Here is a 25,117-nt window from a genome sequence, read left to right as displayed (position 1 = left end):
CCAACCAACTAAAAGCTTCAAGCTTAACATTTTTGAGCTGCCAAAATACTGTACACGGGGAAAGCAGAGATTTTTTTAGGGCGTAAACAGCAAATATTTGAATATTTGTTTTCCCTGATTAACATAAATTGGCCAAAAAAATAAATTTGATTTAAATTGTGATTAAAAAGGAAGATGACTTTAATAACTTTGTTATTAAAAAGTAATTATCATTAAGGATTAGTTAGACAAGCCCCAACAAAGTCTTCATAGTCATTATTGCATCTGTAAACTCCTAGAAAGAGTCCGAATGTAACTTCATCCTCATTCATAATTATTTCGGGCATTATAAAGTCCCACCAGTAGGCGGCGACTTTGCGGACGTATAACGGTTGATCACTTCCTGGAAAAGAACAAACGAAGAAGAGAATGAGCCAATCACCGTCAGAGTTGAGAGGACTTGTTCAGGCGAGTTCTTGTCGACTTGCTCTACACGTGCTGCTTCATAAGGTACAGTACAAATGATTTCGTCTTTTTATGTGTGGTTTTGTATGTAGTTTATTCGTTATTACCATTCACACCAATCGAGCTTGTCTTATTTTTGCAATCAGGACATAATTGTATCTGTGAAACCACGTGTAGTGTCTTTTTCGGCCCTTTTCAGCTAGCTTAATGTCAGTTGGGCTTCACACCGCAGAGCGTCGCCGGACTCAGTGAAAATATCTGACAATTGTATTTGGACGAAGCTACTGACGAGGTTCGACACCACGCATGCCGTTAGCCCGCACCTTTTCTAAATGTTTAAAGATCGTTGTTCAATACGGCTTATAGTTAGAACTTGTCAAGCTCGTCTTGGTGAAGAACTGTAAGCTGTCACTGTTTGTCACGGCCTGTCCTGTGGAGGCTTTCGTCTTTGTTTCTTAACTTGAGTTTAGAAGTCATAGACACCTCGCTGCCTTTAATTATTTAAAGAAAAGTCTTGAGGCGTTCCGTTCATACGCTAGTTATAATGTCACAATCGGTTTACAGTCACTAACTCACAACGTGCTGTAATGTGTGTTGCTGTCAATCATGTCAACCTTCAGCCACGTATGCACATGTGTGCTGTAAAGGGTTTTTTTTGTTTGTTTGTTTGTTTTTTGATTGGCTGTCCTCAGTGTTGACATTTTAAAATTTAAACCTTTAATATCAGTGATCGCCTGCTGAACTTAGTCTTGTATTTCCTCAGAAATGATTATGGCACCGGTTCCATTATTGAATGATGGCAGAGCCTTCAAGAAGGAATAAAGCCTCATCACAGGTCCTTCTCGCCAACTACCGGTATATGTGCAGAAAGGCCAAGCTGCTTTGCGCCATGGAGAACGCAAGAGCGAGAAAGAAACACCGACAGAAGATGATGATAATCCCCAACATGAAGACAAAAAGAAGCGCCTCTCACCACGAGCACCCGGACACAAATAAACTGATCAAAAAAACTAAATGGAGTGATGCAGACCAGGAAAAAGAAAGAACTCTGACCTCTGACACCAAACATACAGATGAAACTAAACACGGACTTTCTGTTTCTAAAGCAGCCGACCACCTCAGCATAATGAGCGCCCTCAGAGACAGATGGGAAGTGGACAGCGGTTTCTCCTCTGAGGCCAGTAGTCCTCCAGCCAGCGGTAGGAGCTCGCCGTGCCTCAGCTCGTGCTCCACTACAGTGGTGGCCTTGGACTGTGAGATGGTGGGGACGGGGCTCGGCGGGCGCTGCAGCGAGCTGGCCCGCTGCAGCATCCTGGACTACCATGGCAACATCCTGTACGACAAATACGTCAGACCCTGTCATCCCGTCACAGACTTCAGAACTCGCTGGAGCGGCATCCAGAGGCATCATCTCCGCAACGCTACGCCCTTCGCTCAGGCCAGAGAAGAGGTACAGCCTGCGTCGCTTTGACATCTCTAGTTTTAGTCTTTATCACTCCCTCCTCCCGTCTTTGTTTACTTAATGTGCAGTTTAAGTATAGAATTAGTATGAATCAAACATTAAATACAGTACAGTTCCCACACATCGTGATCAGGTCGCTGTAAGTTTGTAGCATCAGTCTACGCTTGTGTTTATGCCTATAAATAATGCAGTCTTTGAGTGCCTTGAGCTGATTGTTGCATAAAATGAAGAGCATTTGTCTCTCCATTGTCAATTATTACCACATCTTAATCATTGTAAAGATTTATTGGAATGTGGATGCTCCATTAACCCCAGTATCACTTAAAGCTTTTTTGACACTGTGGACGCAGTGTATAAATAACATAAACAGTCATAAAGAGACGATAAATACCAAATGAGATATGTAATATATTTAATTAGGAGTTGTTATGTGCCTTTCTAGTGAGCGCGCTGCATTTAGGGTGTCAGAGAACAGGTGTGACAGACTGAACTTGCAGAGCAGGTAGAACAGGAAGAACGTGAAAGCAGAAATATGGCTCCTCCTAGTAAGGGTCTCAGGAGTGTCAATGTTAAGATGTCTTCTGGTCAGTAATGTTATTGACCAAATGTCATGAGTAAATTAACTTTGATTTGATGGTGTGTAAATTAAATCCTCTCTCTTGGCCTCTCTCCTGTAGATCCTCAGGATACTTGAGGGCAAAGTGGTTGTGGGCCACTCGATCTACAATGACTTTGAGGTGCTGGACATGGTCCACCCAGGTCACATGGTCAGGGACACAATTTCAACACCTCTCCTGAGCCGGTTGGCCGGTTTCACCCACAAACGCTGCGCCTCCCTCAAAATCTTGTCCAGTAAGCTACTCAACAGAAGGATACAGGTAAGACTCAGGTGCATCCTCACATGCTGAACACTGGTCTTATGTGCTTTTATTTTTCTATTAGAAATTAATCAACATCTACTAAAGATATCAAAGTTAAAGACACTCCAGTAGCTGCATGTTCTCCATACATTTATGGTCCAGATTGTGAGGAAGTTGTTGAAGATGTGTCTTAATAGCAAACCTATAACAGTAACAGCTGTGACTGCTCTTCAGAAGCAGTCACTTGGACAACCCTATCCAAGTTAACATTTTCATCTCAAAAGAGCAATGAATTAATAAAACAAAAAAAAAAAAAAAAAAAAGCAATAACAGAATACTGAAAATGTCACCCACCATTTTTTAAAAAAACTGACTATATTTTTCCGTCAGTATTTTTGTTTTTGGTGTTTTGGTCCTCTGGGGGACTGTAGTTTGGTCTGCCGTTAACCCTGCTCTCTGGGTTTTCAGGCTGGGAAGAGCGGCCACTGCTCGGTGGAGGACGCTCGCGCTGCTCTGGACCTCTACAAGCTGGTGGAGGGCGAGTGGGAGCGGGAGCTGCAGGACAAGCTCCGAGACGAGGACGCACCACACGAGCCCAGCTTCACTTCTTCCAGCCACTACATGCACGACGAGTACTGGCCCGATGACGTCATAGCTGACAGCCAATGAGAGGACAGTGTTTAGTGGGACGTACCTCAACAAGCCCCTTTGGTATGGAGATACACATGAGAGCAGGTTCAGGTGGCTCTATGTAATGTGAATGAAAACCAATGCCAGCATATGTCAGGAGTAGGACTACGTTTAGACTGTGATAAAATGATCACAAATGATGACTCATTTTATTGCTTGAATGAAACACTTTCTAACTTATTAATTATGAACATGTTAAACATGTTGAGAGTTTGTTACAGTGTTTTCTTGCTGTAATACCAGACATTTGCCTTTGGAGGTGCTAGAGATCAAGTTAGTCATTACAGACTTGATGATGTTTATAGGGTGAGGAGTTGGTGCTCTTACAGTTGATAGTTAAAAAACATTTGATGTGCAGAGTTTGCAGTTCTGTTAAAGTATCTTATTACTTGAAAGTTTAAAGGGAGAGTTGGGTTTCTTTGAGAGTGAATACGTGTCTCATACAACTCCACCATAGTAAAATCTTTTTGTTATTAAAGTAGATTATGGCTTTGTTGGAAAAAAGAAAGAGGAGGACCTGCTCAGGAGTCAAGCAATGAATCAGTGCTCTAATTTAGTGTGGTTGGAGGCATCTGAAACAAGGCCCATATAACAATATAATATAATAACATTACCAGTTTAAGTGGATAGTATGTTTTAAATGTCATCACCTCATTGCCAAAAATAACAATTTTGGTGTTTTAACACATTCATTTGCAGCCTAACGAAAACTCTCACACCAACACAAAGCGAACTGCAAAGAAACCAAACCGCCCCTTCAAACTGTTGAAGGAGGAACCTCTTAATAGTGTAATACGAGCACAAAGCACAGAACTATGTTATTGAATGTTCTCACTGGGGACGAGTTCAAAGACAGTTTGTTGCAAATATTTCCACATCAGTGACTTGAAGTGTTTTAATGCTGTAACAATTGTGTGTTCGGTTGTGACAGTTGTAAGCTGCTCTTAAATAAATAAAATGGCATCATGATAAACTAAAGCTCCATAACTTTGATTTAAATAAGTGGGTGTGGAGGATTGAAAACGTTAGCGCTGGATTTTCTTTTGCTTTCACCTTGAACACTTGCTGAGCCTCATTTCTCCTCCGTTAAGATTCTGGGTTATTGTTGCATGGAGCAGCTGAGAGGATCATATGATGTATCCATCGGTACTAGAAAATCTCTGGTTGACTCTGAACTTTGTTATTCTATTTAAAAAAAAAAAAAAACTTTTAACTTTTAAACATGGCGTTCATGTGGATGTTACTTAGACATGTAGCACCCACCTACACCAGACCAGACACCCCCACCCCACTGCAATGACACTCGATGGCAGCAGCCATCCCCAGCAGGATGTGGTTGCCTGTGCTGAGCTGTTTGCACAAGGGAAACTAGCACAATTGCATCTGACTGAAGTATGTTTTTAAGGACATGTTTTTATTTTAGCCTGAACCCAGTATCAGGATTATAGTTACCTGATCAGTGAGTAAGTGTCTTTATAATTATGGAGACTTGAATGACATGTGGAAGCAGAAAGTTTCCCTCTTGTTAATCAACCTGTAGGAAATTAATAGATCGTTAGTAAGTCTTTCATCTTATTGTTTTGCTGTTTCCTTATCTGTACTTCAGCTTTTCAGATCCAAACAGCAGACGATTACAAATATTCATCATTGGGAGACTCACACAGTGCATTCCCTGAGGAGTTAGATACCAGAGGACGAGCTTCGAATGCTTTAAATGTCCTAAATACTCTTTCTTGATGATCATGTTACACCTCCACCGCTTCTTCCTGAGGAAAACCACCCCCCGCCACGTTCATGGACATCCTGCCTGATCCACTGTCAGACAAACTGTCAACAGTAGCACTGTTAGCAGCTGTACTATTACACATGAAACCATTTATAATGCTGGGAAATGTTTTCTGGATCATCCAGATCAGCTAATCGACTGGCTCAGCATGTGACATCATCCGATAAGGTCGGTCAAGCGCCAACATTCATGTAAATTAGTGAACTTTAATGCTGCACACATCGTGCTGAGTATGAATTTGTCAGTGCAATATCAGATTACGATGCAATAAACATGCAGCGCAGCAAACTGCAGGTGGAGCTCTACGTTTTCTTACGCGGTGCCTTGTGGTTCTGTAACGGACTTTGTCCTGGTGCCTCGGCCTCATTCAAACCCATGAACACACATCTAAGGGTTGAACCTGGCCCCATGCTCAGCTTAGTCCATAAGGAGAGAACAGAGTGTGGTATTGTTCGACCAATCCATCTAATTTTGTTCTGGAAATCGCTTTATTGAGCAGATCAGGCCTGATTTAGCAGATTACCTGTTGACCAGCTCCTCCTTCAACATTGCATCAGGGGGGAAACGCGTGTTAGTGACGTTAGCGGCATGAATCATGCAAGTGCAATCATTCTCTTCACAGGGCATCACATCAATTTAACCAGTTTTATTTTTCAGACGTATTCCCAACAACACTTACAGAACTTGTTGCAAACTTGTGGAAAAAATCACCAAGATGATCGGTGCTATCAGTTCAAGCACAACAACCTCAACAAGAGAGTATTTACTGTTGGATGGGTAAATGAATGTGTGGAGGGTAACAAGCAGATGTTTATCCTATATGGAGCTGAGAGACCACAGACCCTTTCCTTCTAATCGGCTCCTCCACCGATATCATCTTAGCTTTGTCTGTATTATACAATTAAATGATAACAAATATCATTTAATATTGATAACAAATACTGCCTTTAACTAAGAGCCCTTGGCTCTTAGTTAAAGGCAATGAAGTCAATAATAGCCTGTCAGTATATTGTAAGTCAAGTGTTATGAAAGAACGCTCGACTTCTGTGCCTCCTCCTTGCTGTGTTTACCGGCTTTACAAAAATCCTGTTTTCCACCAATCACAAGCCATTTAACGGAGTGTCACAGTTTTAGGAGTTCCTATTGGCTACTCTACACAAGTCACGTACGTTCATGTCCCTTAGCTCGTCAATAACTATGCTGAAGTAACGCTTGTTTGTTCATAAATTCAATTTGTTCATGATAGAAAGGTAAGTTGCTTTACATGTGACTCGGCCATGGTGTACAACAACAACAAGAAGGAGGAGGAGTGAGGGGGCAGCAAAGATCTCACAAACCCTACCTTTAATATACATGGATATAATGTGATGAAGCCCTAATCCCATTATATAAACCTTTACTCTCTGTCTATAGGAGCACACATGCACAGAGTGGATCTGCTTTTCCATATGATGAGATTAGTTCCCACATACACATCATACTGGTCAGCCATAACATTATGACCGCCTTCCTAATATTGTGTAGGTATTCCTTGTGTCTCCAAAACAGTTGTGACTCATCAGAGACTGGACATGGGTTTTCTGAGGGTGTCCTGTGGTGTCTGGACAACAGAATATTGTTAGTGGGGGCCTTTGGGCCCTATGGGTTGAGGGGCCGCTGTGGATCATCCCACAGATACTTGATCAGTTTGGTGTGAGTTTTGTGTCTGTGTCTGTGCGTCTGTATCAGGCTGCATCCTGCTGGGGGTGGCTGCTGCCATCAAGGAGCATCATTGTGGTGGTACACGTCTAAGTGCAAAATTGTGTAAAATTGCCTCAAGATGGTTCAAAGTTATTCACTTCTCCTGTCAGTGGTTTTAATGCTGTAGCTGATTGGTGTATACGGCAAAACGCTGAACATAATGACACCATGCATGTGACAGTGACCTTGACAGCTGGGCTGAGGTAGGCGCATACACACACACACACACACACACACACACACACCTTCACATTCATGTTCAGTGTGTTGCAGAGCATTATACTTGCGTACGTGGGAACTAATCTGATCACAGGGTATTGTGGACAGCATAGGGTCCCTGTTTACTGATATAAGTGCACTTAAATCTAAATCCAAATCCTTCCCTGGATGGTGGTTGTGGGCTTGCCTGTGCTGAGCGGCTGAAATAAACACATTTACACTCTGCATTAGGTCTAACAGCAGCTGAACACCAAAATACATTTCATTTAGCAAAACTAATTTTCAATTAAAATGGTATCTTTCATTCTTCGTATGAGCAGCTTAGAAATGAACAGTTCTTTCAAAAGCCAATTTGGAGCCTGTAACCAGAGAAAACTATAGGACCTGTCGCCCTTTAAGATAATATTGCTATTGGCCAATTTACTAACATGACAATCTCAGAGCCTGACTGAACTCCTATTCACCGTTATGCCTCTAAGCATGTGAAAGAGTGAGACCCCACCTCTCCTCTCACCTGAGTGTTCACGTTGCAGAAGTCAACCTGAGACTCACAATGGCCACTTTTCACTCTATTCAAGTCTCCCTGGAATGCAATCAAATCCCCACACCCCCTTAACACCACCTTAAGAGTACGCTCAACATTACATCATCCAAAGTGCCTTGGCTTTCTGTCACGGGAGAGCCTCTACTGTGGGCCAAAAGCCTTCATCATCGCTGGCCCCATGTGCCCCCGCTTTCTTCACACCCTCTACCACTTTTATGCTGATTAGAAAAAAAAATAAATCTGTTGTGGGTGTAATCTGCTGTGACGCCGTTAATCCCACTGCTACAAATCATAGGTCCCCTCCACTCGGCTCCACACAGACCCCTGAGACTCCCGGTTGGCCACTTCACATCCGCCTCAGGTAGGACTCTGCTGAGGTGGTGCCTCTCAGCCTCTTTACATGGATGGTGTAGAACTCTGTAACTCCTGCTGTAGTTGTTGGGCAGCAGTTTTGACTCGTGTTGTTTCATTTAGTGCCATGGAGACAGGAAAGTTTGGCTGCCGTTTCATTTTCAAACACGGTGTTACTCATGTATCTTGTGGTTTATGAGCTAATGTGCATCTTCTCAAAAGGCTATTGTAGTTCAACTCCTGCACGGACCCTGCCAGCGTCATGGGACTCACACTGGCAGGGTCTGGGGCATTTCCACTGAGAACAGTCCTAAAATATGCAAACACTTGTGGTGCTGCACATCTGGATTAACACGGAGCACGTTGTTTGTGAGTGGTATATCTTTTAAACAAAGATTAAACAAGCTCCCCGCTAGTCATGTAGAACTGAGGAAAACACAGAGTGCTGAACCATCTTCAAGGACAAGTTTGTTTGCCTTTGTTTTATCTTTGATTTTTGGACATACAGCATGTAATAAACATGTCTGACACCTGGTGGCAGTGTGTCTAGTACTTTGCTGTAAAGATATGGTCTCTTTTAAAAGGTTAATAGACTAATTGACTAGCGCAAGACAAACTACACATATGATTCACATTCTGTGCATATCCATTTGATGAATGTTCAAAGCGTTGCATACTTTCTTATGTGTTAGGTCTGTATAAATACAGGACATATATGTGTATAATTTATCACTAAACTGTAAAGTCCTTAATGGCCACTGTCAGCCTGTTGATTATGAAACCTTAAATCTTCGGATAAATCATCCAGGAATGGCTGGAGTGCTAAATATAGCGCAGTCAAGGTACCGTGTGAGAGGGGATGGAATGAAAGGGGATTAATGTGGAGTACAATATGTCAATTGTTTTAGGTTTTTTTTCCCTTCACTGACATTCATGTGAATCAAATATCCCCTCATGTTTTCTTGCAGACAGTGCAAAGCTGATTTAAGGAGCTGAAGACATGGCTGTGGTTGTGAGTACCTCTACTTTTACCTACTTAAACCAGAGAAACAATCAGTGTTCAGATTTGACACAAATCTCTTCAGATTGAGCTCCAACAGTCGTGTTGAACGGGGAAGGCTGTTTGATTAAATAAAGCGGCCCTCACAGGAATGAACATCCTCCTCTAACATGCTGCAGCTCAACATTTCCCAGAAGCAAAGCCCTTTGTTACGGATGTCGTCAACAGCTACAGTAGCCTTAGCTGCTAATCTTTGATCCCCGCTTCAGGATGACTACTAGTCCTGACCATGCGTTTACAGGCTTTACTGGACTCATGTGAGGGAGATTAACCCAACACTGAGGCCTATTGATTATTGTTCTGCAACACTGCTGGACAGTCATAATGTCTCACATGGATTGGATATGTTTTACAGCTCACGCTGCACCAGCAAGTCTTGTGAGAGAAGTATACTGACACGTGTTTGGCTTTTATCCAAAGCATAATGTGTAATGAGTGGGGGCAGTTCTGGTCTCGTAGGTGTGGAGGTGTTTTCCATCGTCCATCCACGCTGTGACAAGATGCCTTCATCACTACTGTCATTTTGACTTGGCATTGCAAGAAAGGCGTAACCAACAACATTAAAAATGAATGTTTTTCATTCAAGTGTGCTACTAAGCATCCAATATCAAGGTCCTCAGACTGGCACGCCTTAATGGAATGCCTCCATTATTAATGATATCAATGATAGCTGTGTCTCTGCTGCTGTGGTAAAATGTTTTAGGTGAAACCTTAAACCCACAGAGGTCGTGTTCTCTCTAACTTCAGATAATTAGTTAAGATTATTATAGGTTCTGGACCGGAAGCCATTAGAAGCTAAAAACCTTTTGTAACCTTAATGCTAGTTTACCAAGACAACAAGCTCTTAATTACTTCTTCTTAAAAAGACTTAATTCTTATCAGATAATGAGTCTGGGAAACACACAGTTTGGATGTCATTACAGTGCATGTCCAAACGGAGACAAAGATGCCTCTGCATGTAAGTCATACAACCAATCAGGTCCATTTTGGTCTAAACTAATTCAACTCCACAGCACACAGCTGATATGTCTGACCACATGGTTTTTACCCCTTCGTCCATCACCACAAAAAAAAACAGCCAAATTATTTGATTAGCCAAGCAGATCTTTGCTGGAGAATAATCAGTTCCCAACAAAGACTTCAGACCAACTTTAATTCCACCAAAAAAAATTCACCATTTCTTTATTTTTAGGTCATGAACATTGGTTTGTTTTCAGGCTAGTTTTTACTGTCTAAATTCTCTCAGTTTATTGTGTCATGTGTCATGTACAGATTAGTGCTCCATTCCTGTCGCTGCCACTTCAATGGTGCTCATACTACAATGAGCTCATGCAAACCTAAATCTAAATGCATAATATAGGATTAGCAAAACTTCAAGAGGATATAACTGTCTGTGAGCTGATGGCATTTAGTGGCTAAACTGTGTTACCCTCCTTTCCTGTAGAGTGGAACTTACCGTATGGTGTCGGAGGAGGAGCAGGCTCTCAGGGCCAAGCTGGAACGTCTCACCGTCAAGGACCACGGGCCAGTGTTTGGACCCTGCGCCAGTGTCCCAGACCACACCATGCAGAAGGTGGCCAGAAATGTTTTCACACTTAAACAAAGGAACCAGTCAAATCCTTAGTGGCATTTGCTAAATCATCAAACTGCATCATAGTCTGATCCAGTCACAAAAAACTTCAACAGGACAGTTAAAGCTCAGTTGTAGAAGAGGCTAATAAGCTAGCTAACCTTTTTTCTTCACCAGTAGCGATGGACAGGGATCAGTGATGGAGGATGATTTGAAACCATATACAGGAATTCTTTCACTGACAATTCTTTAAAATGGTCTTTTATGACAATATGTGACTAAACAGTAAAAAAAAAAGAAACTAGGGCGTTGCCCGTAGCCCTAACTATCCAATTGTAAACTGTGTGCTAACTGTCTGGATTTGGTCTCCCTACAGGCCAAGGATGAGCTCAATGAGACAGAGGAGAAGAAGGTGTCTGCAGTGAAGGAGCTGCGGGGAATGATTAAGGAGAAGGCAGATGGAGGTGATGAACTGGCCAAGGGGGTGCAGGACACCTTTGGGGAGAAGCCGGACAGTTTGCTGGTCCGCTTCATCCGCGCCAGAAAGTATGATGTGCCCAGAGCCTTCGATCTTATGAAGGGTACGTCCAGATGAAAAAGACACTCTAAAATGTACTAGCAGCTGCCTATGGAAGGAAAAGCACTTTATCTCACTTTATTAACAGAAAAAAGTTCTGATGATAGTTGCCACCCCATCTTTTGTTATGATGGGTGATTTTAGTAACAGGGTGGACACTAAATCCTACAAGTAGTTTGAAGCAGGCCTTCCTGTGCTTCTGTCCAGGCTACGTGCGCTTCAGGAAGGACTACCCTGAGCTGTTCGAGAATCTGACCCCGGAGGCCGTACGCAGCACCATCGAGGCCGGCTACCCCGGCATCCTGCAGAGCAGAGATAAATACGGCCGCGTGGTTCTGCTTTTCAACATCGAGAACTGGGACTACGAGGAGATCACCTTCGATGAGGTACAAAGATCCACTTATCACATTTGAAGAGAAGTTCTTGCATTTGTCCCATCTCTACGTGATGATTAAGGTCCTATAAACATAAAGTGTAAGGACGGTTTTGTGCAGCCAAGATAATCAGCATGTGTGTCCGCGTGCTCAGATCCTGCGTGCCTACTGTGTGATCCTGGAGAAGCTGCTGGAGAACGAGGAAACTCAGATCAACGGCTTCTGCATCATTGAGAACTTCAAGGGCTTCACCATGCAGCAGGCATCAGGAATCAAACCCACTGAGCTCAAAAAGATGGTGGACATGTTGCAGGTGAGAGAGCCCGCCAAGCCTATGCTCAAAATATGCTCAAAGGCTAAAGAGGAAGCTGTACTGTACAGCTGTAGAAATATATAAATGAAATAATCTCACAAAGTCCTCTGAATTCTGCAGTACATTCTGAGCGTTGTGTTGGACTGAAGTGTCTCTCTCTGTCTGCACCACCAGGACTCGTTCCCTGCACGTTTCAAAGCCGTGCACTTCATCCACCAGCCCTGGTACTTCACCACCACCTACAACGTGGTCAAACCCCTCATGAAGAGCAAGCTGCTAGAGAGAGTGAGTGTGATGGATTCAGATAAATCAAATAATGTGTTATAAAAAGTGCTTTTGAGTGGAAGATGGTGCTGGTTACTTGGTGTTTTCTGGTTAGCAGAGCTTGAAATGGCCCTTAAAACGATGGCTTCATACCATGTTTAAGCAATAAGGGTTTCCTGTTATAGATAGGCATTAAATGATTTCATGTTGGATGGTTGGGTCTTGAAGAAAACACACAATCTCAGATGCCTATTACATATCCTGCTCTTGCTTTAGGTGTTTGTCCACGGAGACGAGCTGGAAAATTACTACAAGGAGTTTGACGCTGACATCCTCCCCGCCGAGTTTGATGGGAAAGGTTCCAAGTACGACGGCAAGGCCGTGGCAACCAAGCTGTTCGACTAAACACCCTCCATCACCTTGCCAGCAAGGATGAGAGCCATGATATTATACAATCCCTATAGACTGTGGAGAATCAAAGCCCAATCTAGCTGTGTGGTTGAAGTTATGAGTGATGAGTCCCAAAGCCTCGAAGCAGTGAGAAGTTGAGAGGATTTCCAGTGGTCTTGATAAAGCACAGTTAAATAGTATCAAGGCAGTCTGTGACTGTCAATCATCATTTTAATCTACAGTGTGTTATGTAAAACCATTCAGATGACACCTTAACACCTTTCAAGTTTTTAACCATGAATTATATCCTGCGTAAATCCCACTGTATCTGTATCACTTATTTGACTTATTTGACACCTGTATAAAAATCACTTTTCTTGGTCTGAACCCCGGCTCGTGATTGGTGGGTTGAAAAAGATCTTTTCGTTTTGCTCACACAAGCTCTGACAGACGGTTGTGAAACGACAACACCGTCCTTTTTGCGTCATTGTTTTCACTGATCCGTAATCATGAGATCTACGAGCTTCCGGAAAGTCACAGACAAGGAAGAGTTTTCAAAACAGCACGTGCTGTAATGCAGAACTGCATAACGGTAAACACTCGATTCAAAGTTCTCTGGGAGGGATGAGCTATAATACATTTCAAGCCTGCAAATTAATTTTCATGCCAAACCAGTGGAGACCAAAGAAGTAGTATTTAATCCCAAAACGTACCGGTAAAGAATACAAAACCCGTAACTAATGGACAAAAATGCTAAATGACCTTTATATTTTAGCACAGAGACATGTCTCTTTACAATGCCGTCCTAGTGAAGACAAATTGTTCCAGTATTGCTTGGCTTTGAATGGATGTCATCACTTCTGTTAAACTGTGCTTTGTTAGGACTGAAGTTCACCCACACAGCTTGATGTTACACTGGCAGGCCCCAGCATTCACAGCTTCCACTCCCTGGTCCCCGTGTCTCCAACAAGTGCCTGTCTCTGGTGTGTTTCTTTTTTTTTTTTTTTAGATTATTCTTCAGTATTAATATTATGAAGTTTTACCCACTGTACTACCTGGTGCGCCAACAATAATGTCAATAAATGTACAATAAACTGTATATAAATATAAGCTATTGTCATTGTATTAATCCACCAATGTACCAAAAGAAAAACCAGAACACGTCATAGATGTTTGCGAAAAATATTTATTAACGGATGTGCTCACTTGAGCTCATGCGCATTAACAGGAACTATGGACAGTAAATTCCAGGCAAAACGGTCGTGTTATGTTGCACGTGTAAACAGTAGTTGTGCTGCTGCAGGCTGCATACGACTAAGAAAGGACGGACTGAGAAGGTAAACTGATGATTTAGAGGTTGATTTTAAGATAAATGCACATAAACAGACAATCTAAAAAAAACTGGGTGCAGCGTGACAGGAAATTAGTCACAGGAAACTGATTCATATCACACAAGCGCACCTAGACACAGGCTAGTGAAAACAAACAAATAACAGAATAAACTGAATGCGTTAAACAAAGGGTTTAGGTCCTTCATCAGGGCTGTACCGGGGGAAAGTACAAAATCATGAGATGCCACAGGGCTTCTCTGTATTTACAGTACAGTGCTAACCTGTCAGTTAGTGCTCGTTCAAGTTGATGTTGACTATGAAACCTCCACTGTGTGCTAATTAAACCTAACACAGGTGCCTTTCAGGCCATCACAACTAAGAAGAGAGTCCAAAGAAAGGCCCAACATTTGATTTCTCATTTTATAAATAAGAACAAATTGTTTTTTGCTCCTCATTTTCACTCTCCTTTCTCCTTTCTTTAGGAAGAGTGTATTTTTGCAACACTTTCCATAGATCTCTTGCCCTGGGTTGTGGACAACTAAAAACACACTTTCTGCAGCAAAAACAGTACAATTTAGGAAATGAATTTAGCAACAGTGAAGAGTGAAATACCGCGTGCTGATGGTCCTCTGCACAGAATGAAAATGCAAAGTGAAAAAACTGGACTGTTTTGAAAATGATGCCTCAAATGATGCAAATAAACCAAACCAAAATCGTACCACATCCGTCCTGCAATAAACGTTCAGCACGCAATGTGCTTTTAGTATGTTATACAACGGACATTAACACAGAACTCAACTGAAGAGGACAGACATCATGGTGAGCAGTAACTACGGCTGTAAACTCAGTCGTGCAGTATTGCAGCTCTTCAGATTATCAGAAACCTTACATAGATAAACATAACATATATTTATTTTTTGCGTGTACAGCATTTCCTTAAATGATGACCAAAAGCTTTGTTAAACTACAAAATGTCTTGGTCTTTATCTCACGCAGGTTTCTATTTGTTTCCAACTTCCTCTGTCTGCTAAGTATAATTTTTCATCTGCTTCCTGCCCGGTGCTCCAGCATTTCAGGAGACAGAAACCTCTTATTTCTTCACTGTTACTGTGAAATATGTGTGAGTCCACTACGCGCAGCTGTACAGAATTAAAGGGCAGCAGACACATACACATACTGTAACTGAAGCGGTTGAAATACAAATTATACTTAGTTGGGATGCATAATATACAACAGGCACCAGGAGTTTGTTTCATCCGTAGTCGGTATTTGGGGGCTTTCACATTGACCATGCCCTTGGCCATTACAAGAAAGCCTGCTAACATGACTTTTTCCCCTTTTAAAACCAAGGTCAAAAATCACATTGAAGCTCTGGCATGAATGCACTTCCCTGCCGATTACATCGCTGCCGTTAACACTAAAGAAGAAGCTGCTGCCAAAACCCAGTAGAGGGCAAACTATTGTTCCACTGGAGGTTAAGTGAGAACAAAAGAGGAAGGAACAATTCAGCGTGGGGTCACGTTACACTCACAGGTATTATTATCTCTGGAAGTTTTCCTTTACAAGTTGGTTAAGCCACCTCCGCTCTGACCTCTCTGTGTAATCCAACAACATTTACGAGAATCACCAAACTGCATGACCATTAGTGCTGAAGAAGAGCAGATGCAGAGGGCTGAGCATGTGCCTTTGTGTCATTGTGCATTTTTTTTCCCTGGACTCTTCATATGCACGCGTCACCCACTCAGTGTTACCCTGTGCTCTGCAGGTATGAGTTCGTGTCCCGGGGGCTGCCGCTCCGGCAGACCGGCCACGTCTTCTCCCAGTGGCAGATGGCGTCGGTGTACTCGACTATGACCTTGTCCATCCAGGTGAGGGGCTGAGGGAACAGCACGGCTCCCTCGAAGAAGCCCATGTGGCCTCCATACTGGGTCAGGGCGAACACCACATTGGGCATCTTCTCTGCAGAGTAAGACATTTAAAAAGAGGCATGTGAGGTTTCCGTTCACCAAATGAACAAACCGGTTTCTGAGTTATTGCTTGGATTCTTATTAAACCAGTGGGTTCAGAATTGTATTACAAATAAGGAATCACAAACAGCTGTGAGGTGCCATAAATTACTTTTAGAGATGGAAGTCAACTGATAAGTGTCTGTGGGTTTGCTTTAACATTACACCCCATGATTTGAGCCTCTGTTATTAAAAACTATTAATCATAACGTCTTTAAAGCTGTGTTAGGAAATATGTGGACGCACATCCAGCAGAAGCACAGCCTCCAGTTGAATTTCACGTCAAACTTTCATATTAGACAAGGTGAGTAATGCAATGAAACTCAATCTTTTTCACAATAGTTCCCCGAAGCCCCACTGACTAATGATTGTCATTAAACCAAAATGCAGCGGAACACGCTGTTTGTAACTACTAAATAATGACAATTCTCACGATTGCAGTGCTTGTGCTCAGGGCTATTAACGTTTTGCAAATCATCGTTTGACTTTGTTTTTGGGATTAGCACCTCTTTGATAATTAAAGGTGCCCTGATGTTGTCTGTGTGAAGGTAAATAATTAAGCTGACCTGCTTCGGAGGAGGAGGTATCGTTAAAATGTATCAGTGACCGACTGTGAGGTCAGCTTCCAAGAGCATAGGTCTCTGCTCAGAAAAGCACAGCTGTCCTTTCCCTTTCTGTAACTCTATACCACCTAAACTCGATCTCCAGCGCTTTTTTTTATGTGTCTCTACCTCTGACCTGAGGCGTTGTCTGGAATTCTGAGCATTTTCACGAAAATACGTGTCCACAGAAAACCAATTTTCAGAAACACCTGAGCACTGGGTTTTGAAAGATTCTTTGTTTGCAAGAGATCGATATGAGAAGTTCTAAAAATACCTTAAAAACTGGAGAGGGTCGGACAGTTTTACCCTGTTTTTATATGAACACATTTAGAAATTAGGTAGAATCTGGATTTTGAGCCAGTAACTACGACTGCATGACAAAAAGTACATGGCGAATTTAGAATTTCAGTTGTCAAGCTCTAAGGAATTACAACCACTGATTCACACAGAGGGGCCATTGCATATAAACTGCTGAGGCAAGACAAGGCAGCAGGCTGCGGCGCACACACACACACACACACACACGCGCGCACACACACACGCAGCTCTCTATATATATAATCCAGCAGCTCAGGCAGATCACATGGCCCTGAAAAATTCAACAAGACTGTCTGGGCTGGGCGGTGTTGACCAGATAGTTGCGACAAGACTTTATCAACACTTAAGACTGTGTCACCAGTGTCCAGCTCCAGTGGCAAGACAACAGGTTAATTCACTACATGCCCGTCTGCGCCACAGTGAGAACAATGCATTACTGTTCTTGTCATGGTTCTCTAGGAAATGTGCAAAACACGCAAAGTGACAACAACATCAACAACAACAAAAGAACATATGATGTGTTCTAATCTCTTAGCAGCTGTCCAGCAAAGTGCATCTGCTATATAAAAAACTAACAGATATTATACTTCAGAAATTTAATAACAACAAACCTGCGAGTGTGCGTGGAATAGCCAGTAGCGACTGGTGGACTAGCGGGTCGTCTGCAGCGTTTACCAGGAGGAGGGGTACAGTGATCTGAAGACCAGGCAATATTTCAGTTTATTTCTGAATTACTTCTGATTGTTACACTGTCAGGAGTAGGAGACACATTAACTTCTGTTCACTAGCTGTTGACTGGATCACTAACAAAGATAGCAGCAAGTCATACGTTTGTAGAACATGTTTGAAATAGTAGTCAAAACAGAAACAAGTTGCAGTAATGGAGGTCTTAGATACGTCTCACTCACTTTGTGGATGTAGTGCACGCAGCTCTCTTTCTCATAGTATTCTCTCAGTGAGCTGTAGTTGTGGAATTTTCTGTGGCGGTAAACGTGTGATAACATCAGTGACAGAGGTGAGAATGGCAGATGTTAGAAAGCTCTAATCTGTTTCAAAATCCAACAACGTGTTCACCTCATGATGCAGTCATCCACCTGCATCAGAGACGTGGCTGTGTACAGTCTGTTCAGGTCTGCGTCTCCAATGCTGCTGGAGTTCATGCTCAACAAACTGTCCCTGTTGAACAATACAACATTTAGACAAATCAGGGCAGGAGACTTTTAATCTGCTAATCCCTTTCACACGTCCGACTCTCCCAGACTTTGTATAAAAGAAGCACAAAGGCCAAATAGTGGATAATGGGATTGCTTAGGACTTTTAGCCTAGGAATGTTTTGTTTTTTGTCCCTCTCTACTGATTTGCAGAGAAATATATATACAAAAAGCTGCGATTGTTTGAGGAATGTAACAAATTCAAAGGGAATTACACATAAATCTGTGGCAAATGTTGCAATGTTTGTTTCTTCACCTGTGTGACAGGATGAGCTTCTTCATCTTGTCTGCCAAGACAAAGCTGTAGAGCCTCCGGCATTGGTCCCACTCAAGGAATGTTTCCTGGGCCCTAAACACACATGGAAACATTCAGTTAATGGTCACTCACAGAAGGAACACAATACAACCACATCTACAATGCAAGAGTTTTAACAAAAGCTTAAAAGCCAATGACCAATTTTAATGATGATTAATAAAGATATTCCTTCAGCCATTATGCTCACTTAGGTTGAAACTAAAGAACTAACCAGTGTCATATCCAGTCTTAGGTCTGGTGGAAGTCTACTAACCTGAGGGCGCTGTAACCCTGGCAGACGCTGACACAGCACAGCACTCGGTCCTGGTTCGATCGGTTTTCTCCCAGGAACTTACAGACGATGTTACCCCCCAGGCTGAAGCCCACAACCACCAGCAGCGTCTGGGGAAAAGTGCGTTTGATGTAGCCCACCATGGCTGCATACTCCCAGGTACAACCTGATTGGAAGAGGGACACTTTAAGAGACGTGTAGCAGTGACAAATACGTGATAGTAGGCATAAATGCATTTAGAATGTGTTACTGAGAAATCAGATTTGGTTTGACAAATGTTCGTGCTTCATATGACTCTTGCTTTCTTCTGTAATCACTGACCACTGTGCATTCCCTCTTTACCGTATGTGAACATGCGTGGCGAGGTGAGCTCCATGTCGGGTAGGGCTCCCAGGTGGTTGAGGACGGCACAGCGGTAACCCTGCCGCTGGGAGTAATCCACAAAGGTCCGGAGGTAGTTGTTCTCACTATGGTTACCGATCCCAGGGCAGATTACCATGGTAATGTCATCTGACATACACACAAACACACCGAAAAAACAAACATATGCACAAACATACAAAGTGGAGTCATGAGTGGGCATAAAGTGGTTGTTAATTGGCTGCTGAAATGAATGGCATGCTCCCTCGTGGGAGTTCATTAGAGTTCTTTCTGTTCACGTATAACGTAGGAGACGCTGCTTTTAACTTGAAGCTCACATGCTCGTGAGCCAAACAAGTACAAAAAAACTCAGGAGGAAAGACAACTTAACAAAACAACAATCAATGCGCTTTTAAAGTACACTGCCTAGCCAAAGAAAAAGTTGCACACAGGTCACACACTCTAATACTTTGTTGGACGGCCTTTAGCTTTGATTACAGCAGCATTCTCAGTGGCACTTTCAAGATGATTCTGCAATGTCACATTTATTTCCATCCAGTGTCGCATTTTTCACCAAGATCTTGTATTGATGATGGGAGAGTCTGACCACTGCGCAAAGCCTAATGCAGCACGTCCCTAAGATTCTCAGTGGGATTAATGTCTGGACTCTGTATTGGCCAATCCATGTGTGAAAATAGTGTCTCATGCTCCCTGAACCACTCTTTTACAATTTGAATCCCATGAATCCTGGCGTTGTCATCTTGGAATGTGCCCTTGTCATAAGGGAAAAAAATCCACTGATGGAATAACCTGGTCCAGTTATATTCAGGTAGTCAGCTGACCTCATTCTTTGGGCATAAAGTTGCTGAACCAAGACCTGAGCAACTGCAGCAAACCCAGATCATAACACTGCCCCCACAGGCTGGTACAGTAGACACTAGACATGGGTCCATCACTTCATCTACCTCTCTTCTTACTCTGATGCCCCTGTCACAATGGTTCCCTACTATCCTTCCAGTTTTTAAAAATGTAACAGTTCTTAACCCAATTGTAGTAGTTTCTAAAATCTACTTTGATGTTTTATTTGCTTGATGCATGTCAATGATTTGACCCTTCTCAAACAGACTAACATCTTTTCCACATGGAAGTTGAAGAAATGAGAAGCTACTCATTGCATCAGTTGGGGTTACATAACTTGTTGCCAGCTGAAAGACAATCAACCATTGAATAATTATCCAATAAGAGGCTCATACCTATTTGCTTAGTTAAATTCAGTTGGCGACTTTTTTATTGGCCAGGCAGTATAAAATAGCAGATAAGTTACAAACAAGTGTGGTTTGGTGATCCAACAGAGACAGAGTAGTATTTGTTTCTGACCTCCTGTGCTGTGCTCTCCGTGAGCTTCAAAGAGGTCAAACGTAGCTGTGGCTCCATCCTGCATCGGGAGGAACTTGCGAACACCACAGGGCGTTGGAGTGTTGACACGTCCCATCTTGCCATACAGGGCTGTCTGGAGATGACCGGACTTCCCCCAAACCAAGGGAGGAATGTATCTGCAGAGACGGACAAGCTCCATTTTATACTGCACAACTCCTAATGCTGCTTCAGCAGAGTTTTAGCAGATATTATCGGCACACTGTCCAAACACAGCACAAACATGCACTCACCAGGAGCCACTTCACTGATCAGACCAGCCAGCTGGCATGCATATTAACTCGGAGCGAGAGAAACTTCCTCATTACATAATGACAAACAGTGACATCATGCTCTCACGTGCATGCCAGCGTGTTAAACACTGATGGGTGTGAAGCTGAAAATATTTAGAATACGACACGTATTTTAGTTACGCATGTTCTTAGAAAAAACAACATTTACTTGGCACAAGACAGAGGATCTGTCCATTGGCGTTAACTTTTATCTTTATTACACATACTGTTGAGCCGATAATTAAATGCCTACAGACACTCCTGTTAGGCAAACAAAAATGAAGGGATGTTGCAAGAGGACACTTGTACTGTAAGTACATAAGTCACTAAAACCTGTTTGAGCATTTGAACAATTCTGAAGGTGTGGAGTTAGAAAGACCTCGGCATTCCTCTGCTTGAGGTTACATGAGCTGCTAGCCAGGTTTTGACAAAGAAGAAGAATGCATGGACTCCTACGCCTGGGTCTCCTGCACCAATCGGGATCTTTTGTTTTCCTTTTATTTGTGAAGCACATTTTGTGACACAACAGGAAACCGCAGAACTGAAATATAGAACTTAATACTGACAGGATGCTTCTGAATATATCCGTTTTTCAGGTATGAAGAAATCCTGTATCAGTTTATCTCTGTCCAGTCTCTACATTTGAGATATCAGATATCCAGTGACTGTAAAATGGTCGTCTTTCGGGCTTGCACTTTAAACAGCTGACCAGCCTTTGCGGACACCATAAATATGTGACACCGCGTGCAACCACTTCAAGAGCGGTGCCAAATTCAACAAATTCTCGTTGCAGTTCAGGTGGCATCACAAGTATTTAAAACTTTCTCCAGATTATCTCATAAACACTCACTCTTTGGTCAGCATTGGGCAGGACTTAAGCAGGTAGTGGCTCAGCGGCGTGTCCTGGTAGATGACCTCTGGTGGAGCAGGAGGACTCTTCAGGTTCAGACAGCGCACAATGATGTAGAGCACGGCCGCCACTGCTGCCAGCTTCATGCCATCGAACATGGCGGGCAGCTCCGGGCCAAAGGTGTACATGTGGCCGTCCTCGAGGGTGGTCATTGTAGAAATAGGAGAAGGCCTGCTGTGTGTTCAAAATGAGTTAGGAAAGCGTCTAACTGACGTGAACTAGGAGCTTACAGGAGGTGGAATATTCTGAGTGATCTAATTTCAAAAGTCTGACTCATGACTCTTGACATCCACTTCTGCTATTATGGAAGTTCCCCCAGGCAACATAAAAACAATTATTAAAACTGCATCGATGTGTACCTAGTGAGCTGATTCAATGACTTACCGCATAGACAAACAACGGAGGGAAGGTGCGAAACGCGATCCCTTTATATGCAGTCTTTAGGAATTTAGTTCCTACCAGTAGAGTGCAAAAGTTCACTGAATTCATAAATAAGTGAAGGAAATCTTTTCTGGAATTCCTACTTTCAGTTTATCAATAGCGACAGTCAAGTCACACCTAGATGTTTTTGGATCTTCCTTCCTTCCTAAATATGTGTAATAACTCTATGAGATTAAAAAAAAAGTGTTTCTGTACATTCCTGTTTGAAACTGAAACTGGCACGGAAATACCAGGTATGGGACGCTGCGGTGCAAAGTGCTGTTCCTGTTAATGACCAACTCTCTGTGAATAATTTCCTATTAAGAAGCGATGATCCGTCAACATTTCAACACTTTTCCTCACCTTGCTGTGTGCGCGTGAAGGAATTACAGCTGCCGAGGTCCTCCTGTTTGAATCCACGGTGATGGTGCTCGCTCTCACAGCTGGAAAACACAGTTAACAAAGATTAAGCATCTGTCTGAATTTAGCATGGGGAACTAGAAAAACCAGGAAGAGAGCACAATATAACAAAGTGTCAGTTCTGCGTCACTTTATGTAGCTGTACGTCGCCCCAACAAGTTCCCGGGCTCAGTCCTTTAGTATTGTTACTCAGGTAAAAGTGTTTCTACGTGAGTCCGAAGTGACACGTTGGGTTTTAACAAACACAATGCGAGGAAAGCAATGTATTTTATTTTATTATTATTATTATTATAATTATATTTTAAAAAAGGAATACGCTCTTACCATGGTGTTTTGAGAAGTTTGTCTGTGTCCTGGTTGGATCCACCCAGTTTACTGAGTTTACACCGTGTGTTTACAGCGGAGGAGAGGAGCTGACCGACCAGCAGAGAGCTGCGTTTACGATGCGTTCAGGTACACGCTCAAAACTCCGACTCTTGAGGATATGATTCTCAATGACAATAAAATATTTTACTATGTTCTTTATCTTGCTATCTTACAGAAAAGTATTCATCAAATACGTTGATAAATAGTTTAATAATGTATTTTTTAGTAGGCTACGCATTAAATTATCCGATGTGTTCCGCACGCCTGTGAAACCAAGAAGGTACTGGAAGGCAACACACCCAACAGCGGTGTGGCTATGGACTACATGGGTGTAGCTTAAGGCGACTTCCTACTTAACAGTTTATTTTACAGTAACTACCCGCCTCCCTTTCAGTGGTCAGATGTAGCATACGGTTGGACACCACTGATGACTACTATTAACTACTGTTAAGATGTCCCTTAAATCATAGCTACCACCCAGACTGCTGATGATGTAAAAGTGCAGACTTCATAATGAGTGTTTGGAGTATATGTTGGAGTACAGGAGATTAAGGCTTTTTATGAGTATTCGTGAAGATTGTTTGTTTTCTAAAAGGTTGCCATGAAACTAAAACAAGTCTCATGTCTCTTGACGTGAAAATTGAGCAACATTTATGTCACTTCAACTCCCAGTGATGAATAAGATTCTGTATTGAGTACTGTAACCACTGGAGGGCGCTGTCCACCAATAGAACACTGCTGATACTGCAGTGAGTTAATGATAGCCCTGGCTTTCATTATTTATTAATCATATCTTAACGTAGGCTATGTGTATTTTACTGACGTGTGTATAATTTGTTACATAATAAGTATATTTTAAAGGCGATAGTACACTAATTATGGTTCGTTTACGAATTTCAATCTCTATAAAAAAAGACAATTTTTTTAGGTTCAATAAACACAAATGCTAATTTTTTTTTTTTTTTTACTGATTGGCAACAGACTGATCACATTGTTTCATAGCTAGTTATCAAACAACTAATAACAATTAATAAATAGATCCTGAAGCCACAGAACCTCGACACTTAAGTGAAGTTGATGCATATTAATTTTAAAATACAGAAAGTTGAAAGTAAAAAAAAATAATAATAATATTAAAAAAAAAAAACACTGAGGTTCAGTTGCACAATTTAAATTAATACAATTTAATTATTTGGCATCCAGTCACTTATGTGATTATTGGCGATTACTCACCGTGTATCTTATGCAGCTCCAAATACACCAGAGACTCTATGCTTGATGTAGCCTCTTTGAACTTTGTGTGCCAAATAATCAGTATGAAATCTGAATGTTAAAATGATGCTTCAGAGGAACTCCCATCCTCAATTATTTTCACTTCTTCATCTGTGTTTTGTTTAAAAGTATTACGCCTCACTTTAGTTGTTTCCAGATGAGAGACAGAAGTGAAAGAGGGCTGGGTCGATTGATTTTGCCTCGGTGACGGTAACGTAAGTGAAACTTTACAGATCCATACCAGTTACATACACACTCTCCAACGTAATTCTGAATTTATTGGGAATTCCCCTTTAAGAGCACCACATGTTCCCAGGGTTTGAGTTTACAGGATTATGCTACACCCAGCATTGTGGATTAGGATCAAACAAGTGCTATTTAACAGTCATCTTGTGATGATTCACCTCATCCTCTGGCTCAGACTTGGCAAAAGTCAGTCACGAGAAGAAGCTTTGTCTGATAGAAGAAGAACATCTGAGGCTTCTGACACTGAGAAGTCTAAACCACATATGACCACTGGTAGACGTCAGCCAATCTGTACTTGTGAGTTTATTAATGTGCAGGGTGAGACTTGTTCCCCTTTCTATGTTTAGGGGATTTGCTGGCCCTTTGTTTCACTTCATATTTACAGATTATTTTATCAATTCTAAGTAAATAGTACACTGCCAGGTGCCTCATAATAGGTGGGACTGATGGGAATTCATTAGCTTTCAGCAGAAATGTGTCAGGAAAAGATGGGAGAAAAAAACACAATCTATCTACTTAATGTATAAAACATGTGCATACATACTGTGTTGTGGTAGTGCTGTAAAGTTTCTCCACATATGCTTAGTGTGCCTTGATAGAAAATACCTCTTTTCCATTTCTGCGTTCTTCGTCTGAGGTCTTTCAGGAGTCTTTCCCTTCCCACAGTACAGTATACTCTGCTCATCAAACTAATGAGTGGGAATATCAGGGGAGCTCA

General features: G+C 42.1%; 3 protein-coding genes across 7 annotated transcripts; 2 read left to right on the top strand and 1 right to left on the bottom strand.

Moving 5' to 3' along the window:
• The first annotated feature begins 384 nt into the window (after positions 1 to 384).
• Positions 385 to 4,434, top strand: isg20 (interferon stimulated exonuclease gene). 2 transcript variants are annotated; one of them, XM_047597136.1, is made up of 4 exons: positions 385 to 489; positions 1,208 to 1,894; positions 2,584 to 2,784; positions 3,235 to 4,434. In XM_047597136.1, exons 2-4 carry the CDS (start codon positions 1,238 to 1,240, stop codon positions 3,433 to 3,435), a joined length of 1,059 nt encoding a protein of 352 aa, XP_047453092.1. In that variant the 5' UTR covers positions 385 to 489; positions 1,208 to 1,237; the 3' UTR covers positions 3,436 to 4,434. The 2 variants fall into 2 exon arrangements, with proteins under 2 accessions (XP_047453092.1, XP_047453093.1); XM_047597137.1 differs by lacking the exon at positions 385 to 489 and adding an exon at positions 717 to 736.
• Positions 4,435 to 7,979: 3,545 nt separating this feature from the next.
• rlbp1b (retinaldehyde binding protein 1b) lies at positions 7,980 to 13,754 on the top strand. Its single transcript, XM_047596330.1, has 8 exons — positions 7,980 to 8,106; positions 9,065 to 9,108; positions 10,601 to 10,729; positions 11,103 to 11,307; positions 11,511 to 11,689; positions 11,832 to 11,990; positions 12,165 to 12,275; positions 12,531 to 13,754. The coding sequence occupies exons 2-8, from the start codon at positions 9,097 to 9,099 to the stop codon at positions 12,657 to 12,659; spliced, it is 924 nt and encodes a 307-aa protein (XP_047452286.1). The 5' UTR covers positions 7,980 to 8,106; positions 9,065 to 9,096; the 3' UTR covers positions 12,660 to 13,754.
• Positions 13,755 to 13,812: 58 nt separating this feature from the next.
• Positions 13,813 to 24,181, bottom strand: abhd2b (abhydrolase domain containing 2, acylglycerol lipase b). 4 transcript variants are annotated; one of them, XM_047596329.1, is made up of 11 exons: positions 24,115 to 24,181; positions 22,459 to 22,538; positions 21,616 to 21,846; positions 20,437 to 20,612; positions 19,042 to 19,209; positions 18,682 to 18,865; positions 18,369 to 18,461; positions 17,976 to 18,077; positions 17,810 to 17,879; positions 17,513 to 17,597; positions 13,813 to 15,934 (listed from the first exon to the last, which is right to left on the bottom strand). In XM_047596329.1, the coding sequence occupies exons 3-11, from the start codon at positions 21,825 to 21,827 to the stop codon at positions 15,723 to 15,725; spliced, it is 1,302 nt and encodes a 433-aa protein (XP_047452285.1). In that variant the 5' UTR covers positions 21,828 to 21,846; positions 22,459 to 22,538; positions 24,115 to 24,181; the 3' UTR covers positions 13,813 to 15,722. The 4 variants fall into 4 exon arrangements, with proteins under 4 accessions (XP_047452285.1, XP_047452284.1, XP_047452282.1 ...); XM_047596328.1 differs by having other exon boundaries at positions 21,616 to 21,849; positions 24,115 to 24,178; XM_047596326.1 differs by lacking the exon at positions 24,115 to 24,181 and adding an exon at positions 22,840 to 23,262 and having other exon boundaries at positions 21,616 to 21,849.
• Positions 24,182 to 25,117: the final 936 nt, after the last annotated feature.

Source organism: Mugil cephalus, chromosome 10, assembly GCF_022458985.1.
Source record: "Mugil cephalus isolate CIBA_MC_2020 chromosome 10, CIBA_Mcephalus_1.1, whole genome shotgun sequence".
NCBI classification, from domain to species: Eukaryota; Metazoa; Chordata; class Actinopteri; order Mugiliformes; family Mugilidae; genus Mugil; species Mugil cephalus.
Note: the sequence above shows the minus strand (reverse complement) of the source record. Positions and strands in the feature narration are given on the sequence as shown.

Bases quoted from the DNA above. Each gene is read 5' to 3' on its own strand.
- isg20 (XM_047597136.1), top strand. From the start codon at position 1,238: ATGATGGCAGAGCCTTCAAGAAGGAATAAAGCCTCATCACAGGTCCTT. The intron at 1,895-2,583 runs GTACAGCCTGCG...TCTCTCCTGTAG, and splicing joins TCGCTCAGGCCAGAGAAGAG to ATCCTCAGGATACTTGAGGG. The intron at 2,785-3,234 runs GTAAGACTCAGG...CTGGGTTTTCAG, and splicing joins TACTCAACAGAAGGATACAG to GCTGGGAAGAGCGGCCACTG.
- rlbp1b (XM_047596330.1), top strand. The intron at 11,308-11,510 runs GTACGTCCAGAT...GCTTCTGTCCAG, and splicing joins AGCCTTCGATCTTATGAAGG to GCTACGTGCGCTTCAGGAAG. The intron at 12,276-12,530 runs GTGAGTGTGATG...CTCTTGCTTTAG, and splicing joins AGAGCAAGCTGCTAGAGAGA to GTGTTTGTCCACGGAGACGA.
- abhd2b (XM_047596329.1), bottom strand. From the start codon at position 21,827: ATGACCACCCTCGAGGACGGCCACATGTACACCTTTGGCCCGGAGCTG. The intron at 18,866-19,041 runs GTAAAGAGGGAA...TCTTCCAATCAG, and splicing joins GCCACGCATGTTCACATACG to GTTGTACCTGGGAGTATGCA. The intron at 17,880-17,975 runs GTGAACACGTTG...TTACCGCCACAG, and splicing joins GTGGATGACTGCATCATGAG to AAAATTCCACAACTACAGCT.